The sequence below is a fragment of the Atractosteus spatula genome, chromosome 10 (genome assembly GCF_055471065.1).
Source record: "Atractosteus spatula isolate fAtrSpa1 chromosome 10, fAtrSpa1.hap1, whole genome shotgun sequence".
Lineage (NCBI taxonomy): Eukaryota > Metazoa > Chordata > Actinopteri > Semionotiformes > Lepisosteidae > Atractosteus > Atractosteus spatula.
The window spans coordinates 9,467,857-9,485,550 of record NC_142715.1 but is presented as its reverse complement, the minus strand read 5'-3'; the positions used below and the strand labels follow the sequence as shown (position 1 = coordinate 9,485,550).

Here is a 17,694-nt window from a genome sequence, read left to right as displayed (position 1 = left end):
CAGAGAAAATCATGTTCACCCATGGAATTTGGTCTTTGAATGGCTGGCAGGAAAATTAATTTATACTCCCATTACACTGTCAGCTAAAACATGTTAAAATAACACCTCACACCTGAAGAAGGCTCCAAGGCCGAAACGTTGTGTTCTCTTTCTTCTTTTTTTCAGCATGGAATAAACCTATTACTTGTTCCTTAAAATATGTTAGCTGAGGATGCGAGGGGGGCTATTATACCTTGTGAAACACGCAAGACAACTGTAAAAAAGGCTGGTATTTGAATAAAATTGGCAATCAAAAGAAAACCACAATTCACGTGGTATTATCATCAATATCCTTCGAAATCGATGTTAAAATGAAGGATTTGAAGAAACTATGAAAAAAGCAACAGTAATAGCAGAGGAGTTTGGTTGTTGCTCTTCAATTCATTCGATTTCCGTGGAGTCGCGCCGCTACAAACAGCACAAAGGATGAAACAGCTCCCTCGGTATTGCTACGTTTGTGCCGGTTTGCGCTGTTGAAAGCATCACAGAAGATGAAGTTGCAGTCACTTCCGCACGTCATGATACCATCATTAGATCTGATGACAAGAGCTGAAGCCCCCGGCATTTTCCAAGCCAGCAACGTGAGGAAGATCGGCCCTGCAGAAGGTAGCGTGACCGAGCTGTCTAAGATGCTGGATTTAGGCTACAGTCTTTCTCGGGGCGTGGGTTTGAATCCCACCGCTGCCAAATGACACTGTTTTAAGACTTTGTTTCCTCTGATTTGCAAGACGATCAGGAAAAGAGTCTGTTGAGAGGCTGCGCAAGGTGTTCAGAGATAGACTTTCTAAAAGACAGGCTGTCAGCTTAACATCAAGGATAAGAGATCACTTATGACCCAGTGTACATGGTAGTGTGCCGGCAAGTACATTTACTATTGGCTGTGGTGGCGAGCTGCTTTTCTGGGAAACTGTCTGTGAAACTTTTACTTCTTCACGCCGAATCATCAGCAGGGGTAAAGCTTATTAAATCTTTGCGCATAGCGCTCCATCAGAAATACTTTGTCCATGTTGAAAAGCAATCTGGGGGTTTACTTCATGCTTTCACAAAGCACACCTTACAGGAAAGATTTAAATGGGGAATTGATTGTGCTTCTTGATGTTGTTCCTGTGGTTGCTTTGGTTACAATGGTGACCGTTCTTTGACGTTAGGTTCGACACGTGCAAAACACTTACAATTCCCACAAATATTATAGGTGTTTAAGTTTCACTGAGTCTAATCGACGGAATTGAAGCCGTTTTGTTATTCGGTTGTAAAACCCAAAACAGTAGTAGCCGTTAGAAGTTTGCTGTGCTTCCAGGATCATTTTCAGCCTTATAAACTGGTTATCAAGCTGCTGATCACTATATTAAGCAGTTGATAGCCTGGAGCTGTTCAGACTGCTCTTGTCATTTCTTTTAATAAGAAGCACCGAACAATTTTAGAAAGCTTTTCAAGTTCGGACATAAATTTGTTTATTTCTGGCCATCAAATGAGAGACTCCAGAATATTAAAAAGTGCTTCGACCTTTAAGTCGTGGTTTTACAAACTAGGGTACTGAGGGAGTGCCCATACATGCTCTGCAATGGGGAAGAAATCGAAATTCTCATCTCTGCTGTGAAGGAGATTCCATCATATTGCTTTCAAGCTAGGATACAAGTGTGTATAAGTGTTTGGTTTTCATTGATTCTTGTTGAAGAATTGGGGATTTACGGTGAAAGAATCAGTATCCTCGGAATGCAGAAGCTTTGTTTCTCAGCAATCGTAAGGATCCAGAAGACAGGTCTATGTAGAGCAGTGTGATGATTTGTATTCAAAAGACACCGAGTGCTCAAGGTGACACCTTCCTTTACTATTGAAACTTTGAATCTTAGGAGTACATTTAGAAAGTACAGAAAGAACAGTTGTGTTAAAGCATTTTACGGTGAGTGACGCAGTGGAAGCGTTCAGGTCACATAACCCAGACATAAATGGGTCAAATTCATCCTCTGCTATGCTCGGTTCATGAGCATACCCTAGATTCACTGAAATGCGAGAGAAGACTCCCTTTCCCTGTGTTTATTAAAGCTCCGTTCTGAGTTTCTCTCTTTGCTTCACACTTATGGTACTCTCTAATCTTTAATAATATCCTGAAAGGGAAAGGAACAGAGGCACATTTAGATAGCCTTTGCTTTGTGAATTAAGAACTGTTTGGGGTGTCTGTAATCAAGGCACGATTTTACGGTAAAGTATGTATTCAAATGTGTAAGACCGAAATATAAAAGCTGCACCACAGTGTACTGTGTAACTGTTCTGCATTTTTAAGATCTGCAGTTTTCTACGCATCTTGGATTCTTTTCATTTCTTTTAATTGGATGTCTTCTTGGATTTCTTACTCGCCCGCTCGATTTGTAATATGCGCATCAAACCTCCCCACTGAATAAAACAGCTTCATGTTCCACAGCATTCCACAGTAAATAAGGTTTGCACCATGTATTATGCAACCCCGAATGAAATATTTAAGTGTTGGCTCCAATGTGAGGAATTTAATGAAACCTGAAAAAGAAATGCATGCAGAAAATGTCAGCAATTCAAAGCATGTAGGCAGTATGAATAAAAGAATGCAGAGCTCAGTAAAAATAATATGAAGTCGTAATTCCCTTTATATCCCGAGCAGTGCATTCTGACACGGTGGCTGTGCAGAAGAAAATGAGAAATGCCAAACTTTACCCACCTCATTGCTGTTACTGCTACTCCTGCTTCAGTAGCTTTAAGATTCTCCTGACATCTGATTGTCTTGCATCTAACATTAAGAGGATTTCTCTGCTGGCCACGAGACACGAACTGTGTCACAGGCACAGATCCCTAGCCACCGCACCACCCCATATATTATAGATGGTACTACGGTGCTGAGCTCACTCTGGTGCAGTTCAGCAATGTGAGAGGAAGGGCAGTAACGCAATGGATAACGCAGATCAGAAGATTGTAGGTTCATCTCCTGCTTGACTCGTGTTGCTTTTAAACCTATCAGGCTCCTCAGTAATAAATGTCCTCTGTGTAAGTGAACTGCACCTGAGAGCTATAGAACCACACATTGGGTCAATTGCAACAAACTTTCGAAAGGAGCAGACAGCTGCGGACTAGTTAACACGGTTCTATCTAGAGATCATCTCCAGCTCTGAGCTCAATTGCAACGAAAAACCACGTGGAACAAACCTGGAGAGCAGCTGAATTTATGCTCAGGTTTCAGCACTGTTGTTTTTTTCTAATCAACACTAACTGCAGGGGTTCTGAATCAAAACCTTTCAATTATTCTGATCAATGTGTTAATATGTAGGTCATAATTGTTATTTTTTCTGTCTCGTTCAAGTATATAACTGGAAATCGATATTTTAATTTAGTTATTTCCAACTCAACAACGGCATATATTTTAAAATATTGCAGATCTGGGTAAGTTTGCTCTCAAAAGCAGGAAACTTAGAACAGGACTTAACTTCCACATTCAATTTATTGGTGATTCTTTGCTAAGCACTGAACCTTTTTATTTTTATCTTGAACAGAGAGAGCTATAAAGGGGCCTGAATCAAGTGTTCAGAATCATGTGGATCAGAAAATTGTAGATCTGACTCCCGCCTGGCTTGTCAATCGGGCTCCTCAGTAATAAATGTCCTTTATGTAAGGGAACTGCACCTGACAGCTATAGAACCACACATTGGGTCAATTGGAACAAACTTTTGAATGGAGCACACAGCTGCGGACTAGTTAACCAGGTGTTAACCATACTGTCTGGAGATCATCTCCAGCTCTGAGCTCAATTGCAATGAAAAACCGTGTGGAACAAAGCTGGAGAGCAGCTGAACTTGTGCTCAGGTTGCAGCACTGTTGTTTTTCTAATTAACACTAACTGCAGGGGTTCAGAATCAAAGCTTTTTAATTATTCTGGTCAGTATGTTAATATGTAGGATATGAAGTATGTGGGTATATGTAATATCATAATCATTTTTTTTCCCTTCCCTTAACGACAGACTACTGTTCTTTTAAATTTTCTCCATTCATTGGAAGTTTCATTTCACACCTCTCTGCACCCATTCTGACTTCACACCTCTTGATTGGCCTCTCTTTTCTTTTTTCCTTGCAAAGTTATTCAATTTTGCTTGAACTTTTAATAAAAAGGTGATCTGAAACTTCTTAGCTTAAAATCTCTAATGTTGCTGTCTCTAAACTTGGATGTGATGTTCCAAAGTTGTGTAGTGTGATTTTATTCTTCAAGAATTCTCTCTGTGTGAGCCTTTACTGTGACATGAGATTTCGTTTACATTATCTACATGGAGTATGTATGAGTACACATGATTATGAGTAAATATAGTGAAATATAAACATATCAAATGCAGATGAACACGAAATCAAGAAAATCACATTAAAATCTCATGGTAAACCAAGGTTTGAGTTTTACAACTTCAAGTACAACAATTTCATTACAAAAAGAGCAGGATGAAGACATTAAACACAAAACAGACACATTAAAATACAGAATCAGGTATTTAAATTGCCACCTGGGTAGAAATGTTACTGGGTGTTAACAGGTGAGAACAGTCCTGTGACTCACCATTCATTCTGACAATGGAGCAGCAGGAGGTGAAACTCTGGACAGAAACTGCAGACAATGGAGCAGCAGGAGGTGAGACTGCAGACAAGGTGAAAAAGAGAGTGAATGAGACAGGAGCAGGTAAAGGTTTATTCCATAGTGAAAAGAAAAGAGACACAATGTTTTGGCTTTGGTGCCTCCTTCATGTATGAGGGACAGCTGATAAATCAAACAAAAGAACAAAAGACGGGAGTGGAGAGGAGACGAGCAGGAGAGAAAGAGCTTCAGCACTCAGGTGGTGTGAAGTCAATGAGACGGAGCTGGAGAGCTGTTCTCACACTGACAATACCAGCTAACAGCTCTGACCTCTCAGTCACTCTGCTCCTCTGGATAACTGAGACAATGAGTTTACAAGTGCTCTTTCTGTCAGAATGCTGCTGGTTTGTCAGAGAGCTGCAAAATGTTAAATGTGGACAAAAAATGCTTCATTCAAATCACAGTCTTTTAGGGACTTTTTTTTCTTATTCTATCAACATTGCAGTCTTTTTTCTGAAAAATGAAACAAAGGATTACTATAAATTATAGAAATCATAAATTATAATAAAACCAACCTTTATTATGACTAGAGATATAAAACTATCTATTGTAATCAGAAATATAATTTGTCTAACTAATTACATGCCATAAAGCCCATAGAACTAATGGATGCACAGAACATGTAGAATGGTGTACTTAGATTATCAGAAGGCTTTTGACCTACTTTCCATTTCACATTTTCTGTTTAAAAAATGATTTTCAATACCTGATCTCTTGGATGTCTTGGAGATATCAAACCAATTGGCAACAGGAATTGTTCACATTACCGTCTATTAGCAGACATTGTTTAGATATGAATCCATTACATTAAAAGTTTGATCCCGTTATTTCAATACACGTTTAAGTACTGTTATTTATTTCAATACAGGCGAAGGATCTGGAAATATATGAAAATACAACATATATATATTTGTATGTGTATATATATATAGATGTGTATATTTTATGTACATATATTTGTAAACAATGCTACATTATTTTTCATTGTATATTCAACAAGATACAACATACTGAAAGTCCTTCACGTGAAGTGCATAGCAACAATCACTAAGGAAGTGCGTCATGTGGCAGGATGTAGGAGGAGTGATCGCTCAGTTCCTGTTCCTGCTTCAAGTATGAATTCAAACCCTTGCAATCATATAGACCCGTAGGTGCGTAGGAGTCTTAGTGTTTGTCATTTCAGTATCAGCATAACACTCTCTCTGTATTTGTGATCAACTTTGGTTAAATATGACAATTTTACTGTTCAATCTGGAAACTGAGCTTCACGTTTTCATGGAGGTTTTGCTCAAATCGATCGTGTATGAAGTTTCACGAGTGTTTCGAAGCAGGATGTCTGACTCTGAGGATGAGATTGAAAACAAACTCCGCAGCATCTCCCAGATACTGGTAAGACGGGCCGTGTTTAAAATCACACAGTGTGTGGAGGAGAGTGTCGGGAGTGAAATGGCGCAGCTGAAGAAGGAAAACGAGAGCCTGAAGTGGAGATTGCAGCTGTGGGAGAAGGAGTCGGGAGCAGGAGGAGGTCAGGGTACCCAGACGCTTCCCCGTGAAGTCCCTGCAGGAATAAAGGAAGAAATGGACACGAAACTGCAGCTCTCAGGTCAGTGGGGTGACTTGTATGTAGTCAGGGTGTGTGTGAGTTTAAAAACAGTGTCTTTAACTTCCTCACTGGTGAGAATATAGTGCAGAGACGCAGAGTGAAGTGGGAAAGACTTGCGTGATGTAACAACGGGATTCTTAACTGGAAACTGAACTGTTTTGTCCGGTTACAGTGTTTCACTGAATCAGATAATAATACAACGTAATTAAGAAAGAAGACTTATGTGTATATATATATTGTTTTTACGTTTTATTGGTTTATATTATTATATGTATGCTAATGATTGTGTATACAAAATAATTTTAATTGGTTTAAGTATTGCAGTCCTCCAGGGCCTGTGTCTGTATTAACTAATCTCAATGCAGTCTTAATGTACTGTAGTGTCCAGTCAGTGTGTGTAATTAACCTCCCTCTCTCTCAGTGCAGTGTTAATGTACTGGAGTGTCCAGTCAGTGTGTTTGGATCAACCCCTCTCTTTCTTTCAGTGCACTGTTAGTGTAAATGTAATGTACTTGTGATATTATTACAGTAGACTTACTTTTTCATGGTAGTTAGGTTTCTAACATAGCTTGTATTTCTAAAATCGCCTATAATCAGAACACCCCTTTATACCCACTTATTCCCCTCTGCTTAAACAACCCAAATCGATTGGGAGTGTACTAGTACATGCATGTATGTAGTTTAAAGTATAATAAAAAGTGTGATACAGCTTAACTTCTCTTGACTTGCCTTTCCTCTTTGTACTTGTCATATCGATGGTGATGCTGCATGATAACTAGTGACTAGTTCCCAAAGAGGAACTCAGCTGCATGGTGTATAAGAGTTGAATTTTTTATGTTTCCCACATTCTTTACATTTTTATTTACAGTATTTGAATTTTTTTGTTCACCACTAAATGGCTATACATGAATTTGTGTAAAAATGTTACGTAAAGTACTTGTCTGCTGTATTTTTAATCCCTTTTCACGTTATCTGTGTTAAAAGAGATTAAATGTGTTTGAATCTTTGATGTATATCAAGTTTGGAAAATGAGTTTTTAAAACTTAAATTACATGCTACTAAATAATATCTTTGCTATCTCAAGTTTAAAATGTAAGCTACTTTTTGCGTGGATAGTACTTCCTTTTGAGCGCTACTCTAAACTCGTATTAAAGTTCAGGGCTAAATACTAGATCACATGGCCTCAGCTATCATTATTATGCTGATTATACTCAAATATACATCCATACCAAACCTGACGCTAATGTGGCTGTCTCTTTGTTATCTAATTACATCTCTGACATAAAAACTAGGATGACTCAAAATTTCCTTTATCTAAACTGTGACAAGACTGAAGTCATGCTTATTTGAACCCCCCCATCAATTTTGTAAAGCCAAATATGTAACCCTATCTGTAGATGTTTCTGTACTTGAGCTTCAGTCTAAATTGGAAAAACTTGGGGATGATATTTGACTCAGGCTTGACATTTGACCAACGTGTGCAACATATTGTCAAAACTTCTTTCTTTCGCCTCAGAAATATTGCTCAACTACACTTTATATTATCGTTAACTGTGGCTGAAAAGTTTTTTCTTCTTCCAAATAAACCACTATAACGCTCTGCTCTCTGGGGTTTCTAAATCCACATTGAACAAACTCCAGTATGTCCAAAATTTGGCAGCCAGAATCCTGACCAGGTCTAGTACAAGTGTTCACATTACTCCTATCCTGGAGTCCTTGCACTGGCTTCCTGTTAAGTTTCGTGTCAACTTAAAATTCCTCCTGCTCACCTATAAGGCTCTGCTTGGCTTGGCACCTCAGTACCTGTCTGAGTTATTATCGCTCTACTCCCCACCTCACAGCCATCTCTCTTCTGTTTCTGGTCTCCTATCTTTCCCCCAGTCCGTCTACACTCTATGAATGAAAGGCCCTTCTGTTATGCCCTAAACTCTGGAACTCTATCCCTAAGGATATCAGAGAGTCACCTTCTCTAAACTCCTTTAAATCCAGACTCAAAACTTTCTTCTTTAGAAGAGCCTTTATTTACCTGTTCTTTACCCATCTGCTCCTACTGTATTTTGTACCACAATCTGCTGTCTCCTCAAACAGTGTATTCCCATCATGCTTATATTGTGTTTTTTTTGTTGTTGTTGTTGGCATTATGTAGAGCACTTTGAGAAGTTTATTATTATTATTATTATTATTATTATTATTATTATTATTATTATAAAGGTCTTGTTTTCTTGTCCTGTGTTTACAGGCTCAGAGGCCAGTGCTCTCCCTGATGCTGGGGAAAGGGCTCCTCTTGAACAGCAGCACAGTGAGGAGGAGTGGGGCTCCAATCTGATGCAGGAGACAGAGCTCACTGTTGCAGAAGGGAAAGAGACACTCAGTGAGCAGCACACAGAGAGCAGACAGAGTGTCGAGGATCTGGACTCTGTGCCCATGATGAAGATAGAACCTGAGTGTGAGACACCTGGACTCTTAATATTAACGGAGAAGATTAATCATCTGGATACCAAGAATATTGCAGAACATTGTAATGAACTTTACTGCATCACTGTACATGAACTCAAAGAAGAACTGAGTGAGTTTAATGTTACAGAGCAGGACATGGAGCCCCTGTTGATTCACACTGCTGACCAGCACACTGAAGGACACGATGGAGAAAACAAATCTCAGTTTCAGCACACAGAGCAAGACCATTCCATGGAGCATTTGCAGAATAAGAGACCACAGCACGATCAGAGGATGAGGAAGAATCACTCAAGGCCTTGCTCAGAAGGAGTGGACAAACTGCCATTATGGCACAGGGAGGAGCAGCGTTTCTGTCAGTCTAGCAAATCAAAACCCGACCAGCACCTTCAAACAGGAGAGAGACCTTTCAGCTGCAGTCAGTGTGGGAAGAGTTTTAGTCACTCATGCCTCTTAAAAAGACACCAGCACATTCACTCAGGAGAGAGACCATTCAGCTGCAGTCAGTGTGGGAAGAGTTTTAGTCATTTGCACCTCTTAAAACGACATCAGCACATTCACACAGGAGAGAGACCATTCAGCTGCAGTCACTGTGGGAAGAGTTTTAGTCAGTCAAGTACCTTAAAAACCCACCAGCGCATTCACACAGGAGAGAGACCATTCAGCTGCAGTCAGTGTGGTAGGAGTTTTAGTCAGTCAGGTCACTTAAAAACACATCAGCGTATTCATGCAGGAGAGAGACCATTCAGCTGCAGTCAGTGTGGTAGGAGTTTTAGTCAGTCAGGTCACTTAAAAACACACCAGCATATTCACACAGGAGAGAGACCATTCAGCTGCAGTCAGAGTGGGAAGAGTTTTAATGACTGAATCACCTGAAGAGCTCACCAGCGCATAAAATAAGATCACTTTATTGGCCATATACAATTTCTTGTATTAGGTATTTGTCTTTTCACAACATGCTCACCATGAGGCCTGCAGATAGGGAGAGAAGCTTGGTGTCAGAGCACAGGATCAGCTCTTTGTACAGCATGCCTGGAGCAATCAGGATTAAGGGCTTTGTTCTGGGGTCCAACAGAGTAGTCTTCCTCTGTCAATTGAGGAATTTGAACTGGCAATCTTCCACCCACAGACATAGATCCTTAACCACAGAGCCACTACCCTTAATTTTACAGGAGGGATACCTTTCCGCTGCAGTCAGTGTGGAAAGGGTTTTAGTGATTCAAATACCTTAAAAGCCAACCAGCATACTCACACAGGAGACCTTCAGAATCCACCAATGCAGTCACACAGGAGCGAGTTAGTTCATTAAGCTACAGTTAGTATGGGAAGTGTTTTATCCAGTCAGGCGACTTAAAAACACACCAATTTAGTCACCAGTTTTCCACTGAAATCTCTATTCGTTGAAGTAGGTAGCTGCGTTAGCATGTGACATTCGTTAAAGCTTCCACAGCTGACACATTGTGTTTTCTTTCTTCACTTTTCAGCATAGAATAAACCTTTACTTGTTCCTAAAATGTCTATTTGTTATAGTCTCTTTGTAGTCACCCACTTTTGATTTAGTCTAGTCAACTAAATTTTGACTGTTATTACCCTTACTTATGGTTGATTAGAACAGAATTAGTTTTAATCATGCCATTTTGTTTATGTGTATAATAAAATGTATAAAGTTTTTAGTTTTATTCAGTTTTAAAATGAATTAAGTCTAAATTGATTTCTTTATTTCTGTTTGGTCTTGGAATGTTAAGTTTAGTCCTGTTTAATTTCCAATTAAGACTGTTCTCATTGGATAGGCTTGTAATTGTGTGACAGCTTTTAACTTACATTTTACATTTTGAGCAAGAAATGTGTATAAAACAGATTAGGTTCCTTAACTGTAACTCTTAAGAAAAAAAGTCCCACATCTGATTAAAATCTACCAAAAAGCTCAAAGTCTTTGTTGCACAATCTACATTTTATTTACCCCCAGAGAGAATAAATATCAAATACAAGAAATATGTATGCAATAATGGATAAATAATGAGGAAAAAGAGATATTATATGAATCTCTCTTAATAAGAAAATATATTTTGGCACCATTACTAATCCATATTTTTATATTTTTAACAGTTTTTTTTCAATGCAATTTTTTTTAAAACCAGACAGGACCCGCAATATATATACACTTTAACAGCCACATAAACTAAATGCAATTAAACATTATTAAACATTATTTTCTGATGACCTCGTACGAATATGATTTGCAGTTCCTGCATAGCCAGACCTCTTGGTCATCCCTACCTTAGTGAGCATCTTTGCTTTTCTCTCAAATACAACATTCACTCCACAAAGAAGATAGATTATAAAAGTTCATAGGAGTGAAGTGATTCCTCCTGGTTTCTCGTACAAATATATCTTGACCACCACAGAACAGATACCCATGTAGCTGATTCAAGATTTAATTCCTCACATCTTCGGCACATTCTTTGTTCTTTGGAGATTGTTATGATCAATAATGAACTTGTTTGGGGAAAAAAAATAATCAGATACATTGGTAGATGTTCTAAAAGCATTTAGGAGTTTTTGAAATAGCCATCAGAAAATGACAGAAAAGGAAAATTATGTACGCTTTCTCACACTGCATGAAAGATTGAAATCTGATGGGAGAAAAGCTAACAGTCTCCTTGTCGGGAAATGGAACCCCGGTCTCCCATGAGATATATGGGAATGGTCACAACTATATGAACAAGGGGTGCTTGCATGCTGCTAGAAGCCATTTCCTCTTATGGCTATTATTATTTTATCAGGTTTCGGCTTTTATTTTCATTTTTTCCAGATTACTACAAGAAAACAGTTTTCCATCCGTACCATTCTCACTCCTCCTCTTCTATTGTCACAGCTCCTCCTCGTGCACTACCAACACCTATGGAGATGGTTCTTTCAGTTTTACTAATTAGGTTTTCAAAGGCTGGAAGTTAGAAGAGCGGAGGTTGTGAGGTGGGGAGTAGGGCAATAATAGCTCAAACTGGTACTGAGGTGCCAAGCCATGCAGAGCCTTATAGCTAAGCATGAGAATTTTGAAGTCAACATGAAGCAAGAGCAAGGACTACAGGACAGGAGTAATGCAATTACTTGCTTGACCAGGTCTAGTGCTAATTCCTCCCTTGTGTCCTCGGGTTCATTTTCGATTGTTGACTCTGAAGAAGTCCTCTATTTGACTTGATCAACGCCAATCCCTAGAGGATTTCAAAAGGTTGAATCAAAATGACACGGGATGTTGGTGGGACTTGAACCCACAATTTGTAAATTGTAGAAACATTTTATCATTCCGTACTTTCCTCTGCAGTCAGGCCAGTTCCACTTGAACTACACTCGAAAATGGAGATTGATTTGAAAACACGAGAGTAAAGGGACACTGCACATCTGCACATCACGTCCGAGTTTAAGGACAGTAACATCAGAGATTGGAAGCTAGGGAGTTTCAGGTCTGTTTTTTATTATAGGATCAACAAAGTCTGAATACCTTTGCAAGAAGTATTTCAGAATCCCAGTCAAATCCAGTACGATTGCTGCACAGATCTGCATTCTACAATTAGAATACTGCGTATCTCCTTCTTAAGAATCACTTCTTTTGTTATCGCTGCCTCCAGGCGATGTAAACCAGATTCAGAAAAAAATAATTTGAACAACAATAATAATCACATTTGAGCGTGTTTTACTCCTCCTCTTCTTGCAATTTGTACTCAAAGGTTTATAGTTTTTTGTTCTGAATTTTAAAAACATTTTAGCCTTGATTGGAAGCCGTTCACTTGAAGGTGCGGTGGTCAAGTGGTAAGGCGTTGATCTCATAAACTGAAGTTGATGGGTTCAAACCCTCTCTGTGCCTGTTTTGTTTACCAAGACTTTACTTAATCTATATTGTCAATTGTCTTGCAATGTAGAAATCTCTGTAATAAGAAGAAAAGAACTATCAGTAGTTGTTAATAATCCTTCGACAAAGTAGTGGGCGCATTCAATACACCAGCCTCCACTGTTTGTCAGGATGGCTGAGTGGTCTTAGGTGCCAGACTCAAGGACTCAATCATGTGTAGTGACAGTTTTATGTTATTCATAACACGGATTTCCCTTCATGTTTATTAAGATGTGTAATTTGTATGTTGGTTGTATGAGAACAGTTTCTTCAAAAGTCCCACCAATTAACAGTGGAGAGCTAGCCACCGTACATCTTCATGAAAACTCTCTTTAAGGTGATTACAAGTGTCTTGAACAAATCTGTTCATATTTTTAAAATAGTTTAGCTCAAGATGCAACGGGAGTATAAATGAATTCTCCCACCCTCCAATCCAAGATAAAACTCTATGTGTGAATCTTATTTTACTTGAAGTAGATGATGATGGTCATTATTGGAAATTGCCCATTGCTATCGACACAGGTACTCAGTTGTTATGTGCTGTAATTCGATAAATGCAAAGCTTTTGTATTCCCTCCAATTATCAATAAGGTCAATAATGTTTTAAGCATTACATGCCCTTTTTTCCCTAGATGATGTTCATGTTGGATCAGTGAGAAAGGCATGCCTGGTTGTGCTTCAACCAGCACCTTACTATCATTTTAGTCCCCACCTGACTGCACTAAGCAATTGTACCACAGAGACTCCAACAGGTCAGTTTTCTCCATTTACAGTTTTTGGGGAAAAAAATAATCTGCATTAAGATTGTATTTCAAATTTCACAAAATTGTAATTATTTCTTGAAAAATGCTGTTTCAGAAAGAAACTGAGTAGACGTGAATTGCCCAGTCAGTAGAATATTGAACTTTTCATCTTATGAACTATTCAGGGGGCTGATTTTCTTGCAACTACTTATTCCATGCTGAAACAAAAATGAGAAACAATGTTTCAGCAGTGGAGTCTTCTTTGGGTGTGATACAGAATAAACCTTTACTTGTTTCTTTCAAATTTATTTAAACCTCCTCTCCAGCACCTAAACTCGTCAGTTGCTTTCAGTAGCTAAAGACACAGACCACACTGCTCCAGGTGAGGTTTGAATTCACAACCTCAGCATAACTCTGCTGTGTACTGCTGTATAAGTACCACGATCGATTGCGCCACTGGAGCTGTATACCTCCTTCTTCTCATACAGACTGCAGCTGCAGAAACACATGGTGAAAACATGGTTTCGATTGTGGATCCATCGCCACATGGGGGAAAGGGACAGTAAAATAGCAAGGAAAATACAAGAGAAGAACTGAAAGAATTGTGCTCACTGCAAAGTAGGAAGGAAAGAGGTGCCAGGATACATAAAACAGCTCAGCGTATAATTTGTAACGATGATATATATTTTTTTAACTAAGCAGCCTTAATGGCAACACAATGTTAGGAGTTCGGCTTTTCTTATTCTGCAGAACCAGCGGTATTGGAATATACTGATCCGCATAAGAAGCGCTTTCGGTTTCTGATCGATTTTATTGAGCACTGCTCCAAACTTTACATTTGCTCGTGCTAGTTTTCCCCATGAAAAAAAAGACATTTCTCTAATTACATGATTTCACTTTTTTTCTTATCAACGAGGATAAATAAATAAAATATATAATTCATTATAAGAACCACAGGCAAGATGGCTGGTGATCTAAGGCGTTTAGGTTGCAGTTCACCCTGGAGATGTTTGTTCAAATCTCACTTCTAATAAAGAGGTCTTTCTCGTTAGAGTAGAAACGATAGAAGCCTTAAGTGGGAAAAAAAATCACAACATCTCGCATTTCACGTGTTTAATGTTAATTGTTTCAGTGGTTGCCTCGGTGATTGATGGCTCTTCTCCCTCGCAGGGTGACGGCAAACTTCTTCAGAGAGGGAGTCTCTGAATCAACAGAAACAGACTTCAAACTGAAATTTATTACTTCTTGAGTAAATTGATTACATCTCATTTATGACAGTCTTTAAAAAGCTGAGAGAAGGCTAAAACGTCAGTAGTATAGAGCGACACCTTTCATCAAACTTTTTCTCAGGCTGTACATGCATTACCTGTAATACAGCTACGAATAAAGATATTCATTAAAGTCAATAATAAATAATACTATTATTCATAAAGGCGTGCATTCATAAGATTCACCGTGAATAGTTGTGGTGTCTGGAAAGCAACTGTAGATAAATATAGAAAAAAAGAGTTTTAGTTTTTGAGGTAATTTCAGGTAGAATGTAAGAACTAAAGTAAACTAGTCCCACAGTATAGCGTAGGGTCCTATCAATAGAAAAAAAATTGTAACCCGAAAACTACCACAAAACGAGAAGTCTTCCAGGAACCTAGGTAAATCCCTGTAGTGCTCTAACAACTATAAAAACAAACAAAAGAAATGTAGTGTGCTCTCACGAGGCACCAGTTCTGTAGGGGTTTGGGCATTTACTGGGACAATTATTAATTGTAGCAGTAAATCACAAAATTGATTCTTTTGATGGCTTTAGAATCCAACCATGCGATATAACTCAAACAACGCACACACACGGGTACTAATACAAAAGGATACATTCATTAATACATAAAATATGCATATAAACCTAACAGATCTTATCGTGAGGGTTATCAGAATACAAAAGATATATATTCATTCAGTTACGAAGAGTTACCTATATCAAGAGGACATACGTTCAGTATATCATTCATTTAGACCATTTCGTAAATGAACTTGGTCACAACTTCTACACTAGATACTCAAAACAAGTACATAACTCTTAGGAATTAAATTGATATCAACTGGTTGGGATAACAATTGAATTCTCAAGCAGTAATGCAGTAAGTTGAATACTCATCCAATCTCTGGGCACAAAGAAGCAGTTGCAGGCTTGTTGCTGTCCAATCCGCGGTCCTCTTCCTGACCTGCTGGGACCCACAGTCATCTTTTCTCCTGTGCACAAACTCTTGCTAGTTTCAGCCAAAACTAACTAGCGGGTCAGTGAGCATCAGCAGCGCACCGTCGCAAGCTGCACAGCACAGCCTGGCACGGAGCCAGAGAGCGCGGATTGGACAGCAACAAGCCTGCAACTATTTCTTTGTGCCTGCAGGAGATCTGAATCCCCAAAGATTGGATGAGTATTCAACTTCACTGCATTACTGTGTGTTCACCCAGACACAGCCGCTGGGAGGTCTGTCCGTCTCACCCCTGGCCCTCCTGCTGCTGGGGGCTCTGCTCTTCGTGGTGCTGGCCCTGTTAGTGGTGTCCTGGTGCTGCCTGAGGGAGAAGGAGGCAGGAGATGAACAGGGATGACAAGTTGTGCTGTTGGGCTCATACAGGCTTTAACACATTAAAGTCCCTGAGTTTCCCATCAGGAGGTGTTAGGTCCTCAGGGTTAACCCATCTCAACAAAGAATTGTAAAGGATGCTACATCAACACTGTCAGAAAATCACTGAGAGATGAGAGAAGACACTACAGCTACACTGGGAATCTGAAGAGACTAATCTTCACACTGAGAGAGGAAAGGAGACATTACAGCTATACTGAGAATCTGAAAAGACACTGATATTCACACTGAGAGAGGAGAGGAGACACTACAGCTACACTGGGAATTTGAAGAGACAGAAAGACGGGAGTTATCAATGACAAGAAGGATTTCTGTTCACCTGTAGCTGTTGTTGTACTGGCTGTTGTCTCTGAAAGACCTGTGAAAGAGATACGAGAACTGTCAATATTTTGCCTTTGGTTTTACAGCAAGTTGAATCTACAGTGGAGCTGATAAAAAATATATTTATTTCTTGAGGTAAAACGTAAGATTGCAGAGATGAAAGAAGTCAGGTTCTGAATTGAAGAGTAGTGTTGTTCACACACACAGAGCTACACAACATCCTAGTTTTATGACTGATGATCCTAGCTGGTTCAATTAGATATTAAACAGTTATAGAATATGTGTAACTTCAGTGTATCTTCTCCATCAATCTGCTACCTTGTTCACCTACAGTGCTAAGACTCCCCTCACCTGTACAGGTAACCCCTGCATCCTCCTTGTGCCGACAGTCACTCTGATTCAGTCCAGAGTGACAGCAGTCCCACAGGTGAAGTTCACCTCGTCCAGCCAGATGGCGCCACTCCCTGGTCCGAATGAGGCCTCTATTGCTGCACTCACTGCATCCCCACAGCCCAGCTGTCTGCAGACCACCTGGGCATCCTGCAGGTCCCAGGAGTCATCACAGATTGTCCCCCAGGAGCCCTCATACTGCAGCTCCACCCGGCCAGAGCAGTTAGTGCCTCCAACCAGGCCAGAGCCAGCGGGACTGAAAGAGAACAGTGAGGTTACTGAGCATCCTCAGCTCTGTGACTCTAGAAGAGAGCAGAGAAGTTACTGAGTGACTGTAGTAGAGATCAGTGAGGTATTGAGTGGCTCTAGAAGAGAGCTGTATGGTTACTGTTGGGTCCAGTTACCAGATGGGTCCAGTCCCGTGGCTCAAGGAGGCTGGCACTGGGGCACTGAGGGCCGCCCCACACTGGAGCTGCCTGCACACCACCTGATAGTCTGCCAGGTCCCAGGAGTCATCGCAGACTGTCCCCCAGGAGCCACTGTGATAAACCTCCAGCCTCCCTGCACAGTCGCCTCCTGCTCCAACCAGCCTGATGGACAGCTGGCCTAGGAGCAGAGAATTAGAGGTCAGAGGTCAGAAGTCAGTGCAGTACTAAGATATCACAATGATGACCTCTAGGTAGAGACGGTCTACTGTTAGAAGTTGAACATCACCTCTTGCCACTGGGGACAGCAGATACAGTACAAGCACAAGCACAGCAGATACAGTACAAAGGAACAAGTGGAGCCTTCTTCAGGTGTCTGGTAAGGTAAGGTGTCTGGTAAGACAAGGTATGTTACCTGGTAAGATACCAGGTACCTTACCTGGTAAGGTAAGGCTCCATGGCCGAAACGTTGTGTTTTCTTTCTTCTTTTTTTTCAGCATGAAATAAACCTTTTACTTGTTCCTTTGCAGCCTACGCATGCTGACGGAGCTACCCACC

General features: G+C 40.0%; 2 protein-coding genes across 2 annotated transcripts in view; one reads left to right on the top strand and one right to left on the bottom strand.

The window, feature by feature from the left end:
• Positions 1-5,905: 5,905 nt before the first annotated feature.
• LOC148824859 (uncharacterized) lies at positions 5,906-9,599 on the top strand. Its single transcript, XM_088926460.1, has 2 exons — positions 5,906-6,278; positions 8,518-9,599. Exons 1-2 carry the CDS (start codon positions 5,906-5,908, stop codon positions 9,597-9,599), a joined length of 1,455 nt encoding a protein of 484 aa, XP_088782586.1.
• Positions 9,600-15,808: 6,209 nt separating this feature from the next.
• The window catches only part of LOC148824858 (uncharacterized), a 33,785-nt gene continuing 31,899 nt past the window's right edge, over positions 15,809-17,694 (bottom strand). The window contains exons 13-16 of the mRNA XM_088926303.1: positions 17,235-17,317; positions 16,911-16,967; positions 16,320-16,358; positions 15,809-15,929 (exon numbers count right to left, since the gene is read on the bottom strand). Of these exons, the coding sequence (XP_088782429.1) occupies positions 15,809-15,929; positions 16,320-16,358; positions 16,911-16,967; positions 17,235-17,317 (300 nt within the window). The remainder of the gene's footprint in view (positions 15,930-16,319; positions 16,359-16,910; positions 16,968-17,234; positions 17,318-17,694) is intronic.